Source organism: Montipora foliosa, chromosome 2, assembly GCF_036669935.1.
Source record: "Montipora foliosa isolate CH-2021 chromosome 2, ASM3666993v2, whole genome shotgun sequence".
Classification (NCBI taxonomy): domain Eukaryota; kingdom Metazoa; phylum Cnidaria; class Anthozoa; order Scleractinia; family Acroporidae; genus Montipora; species Montipora foliosa.
In genome coordinates this window covers 15,755,017-15,765,016 of record NC_090870.1, presented here as the reverse complement: position 1 = coordinate 15,765,016, position 10,000 = coordinate 15,755,017, and the positions used below count along the sequence as shown (strand labels likewise).

The 10,000-nt window shown below is 40.3% G+C and overlaps 1 protein-coding gene across 2 annotated transcripts in view; it reads left to right on the top strand.

The window, feature by feature from the left end:
- LOC137992546 (uncharacterized) overlaps positions 1–10,000 on the top strand; it is a 31,725-nt gene that overhangs the window by 16,208 nt on the left and 5,517 nt on the right. The window contains exons 5-7 of one of the 2 annotated variants that reach the window (XM_068837923.1): positions 1–113; positions 1,491–1,674; positions 2,156–2,206. The exon at positions 1–113 is cut by the window's left edge and continues 46 nt beyond it. In XM_068837923.1, the coding sequence (XP_068694024.1) occupies positions 1–113; positions 1,491–1,674; positions 2,156–2,206 (348 nt within the window). The remainder of the gene's footprint in view (positions 114–1,490; positions 1,675–2,155; positions 2,207–10,000) is intronic. The other variant, XM_068837924.1, reaches the window with a different exon arrangement.

Here is a 10,000-nt window from a genome sequence, read left to right as displayed (position 1 = left end):
GAAAAAGGGACAACAAGTGTCATTTGAGTGCAGGGCTGGGGGATTTCCATTGGAAGTTCAATGGCAAGCGGAAGCATTTAAGAAGGATTCTGTGGAACCTTCTAAGTGTATAAGTAAGGGTAAAGGTGATGTTACACGAGCCGATTTTTAACGCCGATTTTTAATCCATGTTACACAAGACAGCTTTTAACGCAACTTTGCTGCGGCAACGGTATGTTACACGAGACGATTTTTAACGCAACATTGCTCGCAATACTCGAACCCAGGCTCCTGCTCGACAAACATGGCGGACAATGAGTTAAAAAAGACGGCGGCTGAAAATCATTCGGGCTCTGTTGTTAGTGGACGATTTGGAAGATGAAAAAGGAAGAAATCGGGAACGAATTATTTGGACGAGAAGTTGGATTAGACGGAGGGAGGAAAGAAGGGTATATCATCAGTTAATAAGAGAGTTAGCTCTTGAAGATGTTGCGTTAAAAGTCAGCGGCGGGGGTGTTACACGCACCAACACCAACAAAATTCGGGAAACAATGTTGCAGGTTTTTGAATCGCTTTCAAAAACCTGCAACATGTTGCCGCAACAAAATGTTGCGTTAAAAATCGCCCCGTGCACCCTGTTACACGAGGCAACTTTTAACGCAACAATGCTGCATTAAAAATCGGTGTTAAAAATCGGCTCGTGTAACATCACCTTAATGTTTATACAGTACACTACTTAATGTATTGAAGCAGGTCAATTGATAAGTGAACATTAAATGTTCTTTTACCACAACTGCTTGAAATCTCGCAATCTGCTTGGCTAATTTTCCGTTGTCGATAAGAGTCTAGAAAACGCTGCTCGCGTCAACGCGTCACGCAATGCATTTTTCAGTTCTCAAAGATGGGTGACTCTACAATAGCCAATCAGAAACGCCTATATTGGGAAGAAACCAATCAGATTGCGACAGTTTTAGACAACACGTGCTCTTTCTTTATGTCAAGATCTTGGTCACCCTCTGAAATGAACATCATTTTGACGTTGAATATTGTGGTAAAAAAAACAAATCGAATGTGGTTCAGCTGCAAAGGGTAAAGGGTGTGCTGTCTCGCACACTTGAAACGTGAAGGATAGGATAGGATGTTTAATCTCATTATATCAATGTAGGTTATACACAAAAGCGACAAAAAGGAGAGAAAAAGACAAGGCACCATGGTCTAATGATTACAAGAATTATCAAATTGTGGAAACATGAAAACAATGAAGAAAAGAAAAACATATAGAGAAAAAATAAGCTAAGACCTAGGACTATGAAAAGGAAAAGAGGACTACATTATGTTTTATTCCTCCTTGTTTCTGAACAATGTGCTCGAGAAAGCATTTAGTAAACTTTAAAGCAATCGTTGTTCCAAAGGAATCTTTGCTTTTTGAACTCACAACAGTTTGCACGAAACATGCAGCTGTTCAGAATAATATATAATCAATTAAGTCCTTTCACTGTCTTCTTGAACAGATGAATCGGATAAAAAGTACGGCATTGCGCAAAGTGGAATTGACGAGCCTTACATCCTGACTTTATCAGACTTGCAGTACAGTGACGCGGGCTATTATTACTGTTGTCTTTCATCTAACTGCTCGTCAAGTCATCCCAACAGAGATAACTGCCAGCGCTTCACTCTTGTCGTTAGTGGGCAAAGGTAATTATCTTGAGTCAAATGCTAGCTGATTCATCCGTGGGCAACAAGGGAATAGTCAAAAATGAAAGAGTCCCTTTGATCAAAGTTAGTTACCGCAGAAAACAAGAACAAGTTTGCCGTGCGTTTTGAGAAAGATAAAAGCGCGTGCTGGTAGCCGAAATTTGTGTGTCAGTAATGAGCAATCGTAATGAAGCGTTGGTTTAATTTTTCTTTGTTATTGTGAGTAACTACATCGATGTAACTGCTTCTGGGTGACTCACAGTACTCCTTTTCTGTTTTTGAGTCAAGAGAGTGGAACAAACTTTATAATGCTAATCGGCATTCAGTTAAAAAGGAAAAAAAAAACATCGCGCCCTTAGTCAACCAGGAATTATAAGGAATTCTCTGTTCATTGACCGGTCGGGAAGATGTTGAAAATACCGAAACACAAAGAAATTTCTAGTCACTTTCTCCAACTGAAATATTTGTTTTCCAACCGCAGTTCAACACGACAAATATGCGAAGCCTGTATGCTGGTGATGCTATTTCTCAGGTAGGTGTCTCAGTCTATTCCCTATTATATTTTGGATGTGGTTTAAAATACTTACCTAGCTCTTAAAGAAACCGGAAGTTGGCGGCAGCGACTAGGGATCAGCATAAGTGAGTGAATAACTTCAAAGGAATAAAAGATGGATTGTTATTCTTGCTGTTGTTGTTGTTATGGTCAAGGTTATAGCGGAGATCCGCGCGCGCCGAAAGCGTGCGTGCATGGTGCACCATTGATAAGAAAATATGGTAACCCATCGATTCGAGAAGTCTTGGTTTTCTAGCCGTGACGTCATCGACCTTACGTACGTCCACCCCTCCCTGTATGCGACCAGTATCATGCTAGTTAACAGCATACATCTTTGATATTGGACATCCATGTTTTGATCAATAGACACCTGTCAAACAAGGTATCCGTTGACCATATCGCCGGCTCAAGCTTAGAGCTCACAGAGGTCAGCTCTTTTTTCAGTTGACCGCTGACCAGGTACTGACTTTCGATTGGATTGCAGGCTCAACCCAGGTTAACTCACCTAAACATAAACGAGGCCTCATTTTTCGCGCGTTTTCTGTGGCTCGACGCTGCTACACGGCCATACTACATCAACTATAGCTCTCACACATTCAACGCTTTTCGTGTTCAGGTCAAAACGGTTTGGAGGATTTTTTCTCTCTACATTTTTCGCTGGTTTCAATCCAGTTTGAACTATCATGATATCTGTGGTCCACACTGGTGGCTACGCAGTTATCCAAGTCAAGCATCGGAGGGATATAAACTTAAAGCTGACTGGTTATTTTTAATTTGCTTAGAGCTGCTTTTTCCTCTGTATTGCAATTTTTGGCATATCTTCAGAAGCTCTGATAAGGTTACATGATGCCTGGAGGACCTATGTCTAGAACAGAAACGAAAGTAGAGCGAAAGAGAACAATAACGACAAAACAGAATACCAGTAATATAGCCCATACTTAGTGGAAGAAGTTACTCCACAAATTCTTTCCTTGGGCACTAAACCGTTTGTTATTTTTACGGATGCGTTATTTAAAGTGGATGCATATTTTTAAAAGGAAAAAGGAAAGGAACTTTATTTAAGTGTCTAGTCGTTCTAGCGCTGGAGCACTAATTGGGGACACTGTAAACTGAAATTAATGATGAAAGCAAATAAAGTCAAAGGTTGGTTTTTGAGGAGAGGGGAAACCGGAGTACCCGGAGAAAACCTCTCCAAAAGGTAATGCAATCGGTTCTTTCTTTGTTCAGGGATGAAAATCGAATTTTTATTGTCAACTGGATTTTATTGTCAACTGGATTTAAATAACAATTATCTGGATATGGTCTCTATAATCAGTAACAGCATGGTGAACTGGAAGACAGTATTGACATCACAAGGAATGGCTCTCGGGCAGGGGGACAATAGGAGAGGAATTTTTCAAGGTGACTCCTTGTCACCACTACTGTTTATAGTGATAATGTTACCCTTGACCATAGTACTACGAAAAATGAGAGCTGGATACAAACTGGCAAAGGACATGAAGCCCATTAACCACCTACTATTTATGGACGATCTGAAGCTGTACGGAGTTTGCGAAGATCAACTACTTAGACTCGCTTGTTCAAGTAGTAAGTTAAGGATCTTCTCGCAAGACATTAACTGAGATGTCGTATGGGCTAGACAAGTGTGCTTTCCTGGAAATGAGAAGGGGAAGACAAGTTGGCGGTAGCGGAATAGAACTACCCGACGACCAGGATATCGGGGAAATAGAGGAGGAAGGCAACAAATACCTTGGTATCTTACAGTGTTGGACCAGACTCTCAACACCAAGATGAAAGGCAAGATAATATCGGAGTATATCAGAAGAGTGAAGAAGTTGTGTAGATTAAAACTCAATGGAGGAAATTTGACCGATGGCATCAATACCTGGGTTGTAGGTGTAGTACGCTACAGTGCGGGGATTGTGGACTGGACGATGGAGGAGGTAGCCAACATGGATAGAAGAACTAGCCCTGAAGATCTTGGCAATGAATGGCTGTCTGCACACCAGGAGTAATAAAGACTGATCGGCAGCAAGGAGTGTGTAAGAAGGGAGTGCAAATCCCTCCATGTCTACGTAAGAGAGAGCAAAGAGTGGATGCTTCGTTGAAGGAGAGAGTGATTGTTGAAGAAGACTGCATGGCGCGGAATGGCTATTGTTTGTAGGACATATACTTGCTTTCTGGCATAAATTACTTTTGTCTCACTTGAACTCCTATGTGGGTTCTTAATAGACTCCAATTGGTTGCGGTTAGTTTCCTACAAATGCAAATCTACAGGAAAATGCTGGGAGGTGCGAATACCTAGTGGAATAACTGTCCATCAAATGTACAAGCAGTTTGCAGGCAGTAGATTTCCGTACAAACTCGATCACTCCAAATAGTTTTATAGAAAATCCTACATCTCATTTGCGACATGATTTGCGACAGCTTAAGCCCGGTTCCCACTTGTGCAATAAGCACAAGTACAAGCGTAAGTATTAAAAAACACGTGTGGGAACCGGCTTGAAATAAACGTGAATTAAGCATAAGCGTAAAGCGCAAGAAAGGAAAGCTTTTCATAGGGTTGTGTTTATTTCACAAGTGGGAACCGGCGTGAGTTTGCCCAAGCCCGACGATTCGCACACCATCTTGAATCTCACTAGATCTTCTCGGACGTTTATATTACTACGCTTGCGTATGCTAAATTTTATTCGGCTTGTCTCACTGTGTAAACGACGCAAGCTTACCTTGTGATTACGCTTGTGCTTATCGCTTTAGTGGCCGGTTCGTATGTTGTGTCATGAGCGTTTTTAACACATTTGTACTAAGCCTCTTGTGGACTGGAGGCAGACCTCTCGATGCGACTAATGTTTACCACTTTTGTAAATTGTAATGACAGAGAATTTCACAATTTTTGTCTTGTTTCCTGTCACGTTTCATTTTACATCATTCAGAGCTGAGAAATCATCAACCGTGATTCACGCGAAACATGCTTGGCTTAACTTTAATTACCTTCCAGAACTCCCCTGTTTTCTCTGTTTGAAAATGGGCCAAAATTGTCATTACTTTAATTGAAAAAAAAAAAACTCGCCTTAAGGACGGTGCCTACTAATTAACAATATTTTTGCTCCGGTGTGTGATTATGCAGGAAGTGTAGATCTTAACAAGTGTTATTAAAATCCAAAAAGAAAATTGGGGGTAACCACGCATTTTTCAAAGATAATTCATGAATAATATTTGTAAAAAACTTTAAAATACAAAGCAATGTATGGCGTTCTTTCTCAAATTGAAGTTTAATTATCTCTGAAAAATGCATGGTTACCCCCAATTTTCTTTTTGGATGCCAAGAGTACTTACTAAGATCTCACTTTCTCCGGATAGTCAGATTTCTTTTTGCCCGATTAAGAGATTGTCGATGCTGGAATCGCGATCAATCTTACAGCTGAAACCAAGCACAGATATTTTAATGCTTTTTGTTGTGGCCTCAAGTCCCAAGCAACCGTTAAGCTGGCGGCATGAAGCCAACATGATGAATGAGTTTCTGATGCGTTTCGGACGCGTTACGCTGGCGACATGGAAAGGGAAAGGGAAAGGGAAATGATGATGATCAAACTTCTCCGCACAATTATTTGTGGCAGAGTTGAAAGTTTTTTGAAGTTATATTAAACGCAATTCAACTTACCACGAGCGAAAATCGATGTTAGGTAGTTTTACGATTCGTTGACCATTCGAAACACTACTTTAATATATCTCGAATAATCTAATGAGATCAAAAATACAGAAAAATATGGCGGGGCCGCTGGTATCACCGACCAGCAGTCGAAGAGAAAACATTGGTTTGGTTGACCGGTATTCAGAAACGTTCTTTCGCATTCCCGTTCCTGTCATATTTCATTCTATCGCACCCAGACGCGAAAAACAAACGAGCGCCAGGAGCGCGATAATTACGCTAAGCCATCCTAACCACGGCAAACGTGTGCTGTTTTACCTTGACGAGGCACCGACTAATAATTGTTTTCTTTTATCCGGTGCTTTTCAAATGTTTGCAATAAATCGTTGCAATAAGAATTTCAAACTTTGAGCGTCGGTTGCTTTCTCAGGATTGAGTTACATCGAGCAAATGCTGTGAAACCATAGTAGTGAGAGGTGGTTTTGGCGCAACGGTACTCTCAAGCCGAGCCAGGTTAGGTCAGCACTTGGCTCAAAGAATTTATTTCTCGTTGTAAGGTTGAATGAAGTAAATTCTTAAATATTATTTAACGTTTATAGTCTAGGAGTCCTTAGCTTCTACATTCGTAATATGAGTGAACAACTCATCTGGATCTGGTGATCAGTGATCAGGAATTTGTTTGTTGACTCAGTTCTGTTGAAATCGGCAAAGCCGTGTGATTGCCGTTGGACTTTGGGAATCGGTGTAAATGATTATATGCAAATTTTCTTCAAGATTGTAACTAAGCGCTGCATTGATTTTCTGATTGTTCTTGGATTGAAGCAAGTTTCGTGCGGACAATCTGACTATGCTTGAGGGATCAGTTTTCCTTCTTATCGGTGGCTGGTTAGAGATGGTCGTTGAATAACATGCAATTGTTTCAGGAGAACCTTTTAACGATTCGGTCTGACCGGGTTGTCAGTGAATCGAACTAGTCAGAATTGTTTGCACGACTCTTATAGGATACCCGCTTTCACAGAGCCTTCTATTCAAAGTGTGGTTTTTCTAATAACTTTCTTTGACTGAGTTCTCGAAAGACGCAGTGCTTCTCCTTTGTTAAAGTTCTTTTAAGAGCTAAAGTGCGGCGAGATGAGAAGGTCGTATATTGGAAAGCTTCAGTAGCCTTGAAATGCGTCTGTAAATCAGGAATTTTGATAGTTGGGGTCCTAGACTTCATTTTCTAGGAAAACAGCAAGTACGTCAGCATTTTGCTATTTACGCTGAGCAGAATTTGAAAGATTACTGCAAACACTATCTCCTGTGTGAGAACAACACTGGTCTGGTGCCAAATCCTCACTCTGGTGATAACTTACGACTTTGGATGTCGGCTTCAATCGTAAATGTTCGCCAAAGGTCGTAACAAAATCCAGTAGACTGAAAAGTACATTGTCAACCTTTATGGAACACCCAAGGGAACAGTGGAGGCGGAGCTAAAGCAAGATTCATGAACCCAGTGTGCCTGCATTTATACATATTCATGAGCAAAATGGCTCATTATCTACTCATTATGTGATACGAAATAAAAGAGCGCAAATTTCCAAGTAAATCCTTTGCCGCTATATTTGACATTTTAACATAATGTCTGAATTTACTCTTTAAAGAAACTACAAGTTCATAAAAAAGTTGGTCCACAAACAAGAAATTTTAAATAGAAAAAAAAGCATTTTTGAATTCTCATATAAAATGGATGAAAAATCACTCGCATTTTAACTCAAATTTCCAATAGTTTTTACAAGTCGTGTCCATCTCCCGAGCGTCCCGATCTGGTCTTCATTCACCCTACAAGTTAGGACTTTTACAACCGAGATGCTTTTAGAATGAAAATTAAAGTTGCGCGTTTGCCCATTTCTGGCGCCATTTCTTTTAAAAATGTAGTTGTCGCTTTCAAATTTCGCGCTTCAGCGCGTCACTTCTATGCTAATGCGATGATTAGTCATATGAATATTAATGATGTCTGGCCATTATGCGCCATGGCAGGACCATGAGAGGAGGAGGAAAGATGAGAAAGTTAAAAACTGGAAGGAGAAAGCCCTACATGGTGCGTTTGTCCAACAAATATTAGATGAAGCTGGAGAGGAGTCTTGGAGATGGCTCAGGAATGGATTCGTAAAACAGGAGACAGAAGATTTGATTCTTGCTGCTCAGGAACAAGCTTTAAGAACAAAATCGATCACGTACAGCATAGATAAGATCTCAGAGACACCACTGTGTAGATTGTGTGGAGATGCCACTGAAACAGTGCGACACATTGTCAGTGGATGCAAGAAGCTTGCAGGAAGTATGGGATAGAGTGTAATGACAAGTGGTATGACCATCAACCCTTGCCAACCGCAGAAAATGGAGAAGTGAGGATTACCTGGGACATGACTATCTACACAGACAACGTGCTGAAACTTAATCGACCAGATATTACTCTAGTGTATAAAGACACACAGAAATGGACACTTATTGACATAGCTGTGCCAGCAGACCAGAACATCACCAGAACTGAATAGGAGAAGGTTGAAAAGTACCAGGAACTAGCATTTGAAATCAGAAGGATTCATGGAGCCTCGAAAGTCACAATAATACCTATCGTGATTGGTGTTCTTGGAAGCATATCAAAAGGTGCAAAGACCTGGTTTGGCAAGCTAGATGTACCTGATCATCATCGACCATCCGTAGAACTGCTCACCTGTTGAGGAAAGTGTTGTGTCTCTAAGCTACGGGGAGTTGCTGAGACACCCAGTAGAACACCCGACAACTGGAGAGAATCGAATAATAATAATAATAATAATAATAATAATAATAATAATAATAATAAATAAATAAGAAAGAAAGAGAGCCCGTTTTTAGTAAAAGTCAGTCATGTCTGGCTATCAAGCACTAAGAGTTTACGAGGTATTGATTCCCAGGTTTGTGAGGCCACTACACTAAGAGTTGCTTTACCATAGTTATACCTGGAAGATGGTCGGTACAGATTTTGATTAGTGGCATACCTGGTATTATATTAATGGACTGTAGACTGAAGCCGGTTGGGGCCAAATCATAGAGGGCAGGAGGTCTTTCCTGTTTTGTATTCAGTATCTTATACACATGACAAGGGACGGTTTTGAAATTTTAAATTTTAAAATGTTCTCTAACTTTATGAATTCTAGCAGTGTATAGTGCAGTGATGGGCTTTTTCTTTTGTTTGCGAAGAAGATACAGCAAAGGCAGTTAATTTGACTTTTTTTTGCTTTAGTTTGGCATGCAGTACCCCAGCTCAATAACCCACACTATATAGCTATATTACAGTTGTTTAAGGGTATTCGTAGACATTAACCATTATGCCTAAGCTTGAACAAAATCCCGATGTTTTTCGTCACTTTGTAGTTAATGAACTGGAGCTGAGCTTTCCATTTTAAATGTTCATCAATAAAGATACCCACGTTTTTAATCCGGGATTTTTTCTCTATATTACAAATTGTTATTCTAATATATTTTTTTATCTTAGGTGAGGTTGTAATCATGTAATTAGTCGTCTTTTAAATCACAGTATATTTTATGCACATTCTCAAGGGTAAGGTTTGGTTCTCCGCTCTGTTCTCTACCAGACTCTGCCATCACTTTCAGAGCATTGTTATGTCGTCCAGTGTACTCTGTCCCAGAATTACTCTGCAGCCTGTGAGAATGTTGGACCGTTTTCGTCCGTTGATTACATAATATAATAAACTCAGGTTCCACAGGCAATCCCCTTGATTTTATTTCCAGTTTTTGGTTTCAATCATCTCCTCCTGCATCGCCAAGATGGCGGCGGTCGATATTTCTTGGGACAACGCTGCAGTCCAGCCATCCATAACATTGTGGATCCAACCCGGCATATAATTGTTTCACTTTGCAGGCTCCTCTCACTATACCTTTCCTACCGCTTTTTGTACTTCAATCGATTTTTTTTCGGCTTTTCCCATACTTCTATCCAAGATCCAAGCACCTCTTCATTATTCAAAATCACCTTATCTTCACCAAGGACTACATTCATTGAAATACACCTCTTAGCAATTTCGTTTCTCCAGGGGACCTGCAAACCGTACACTTTTGTCGCGTCGTTAATATCTCTGCACCTT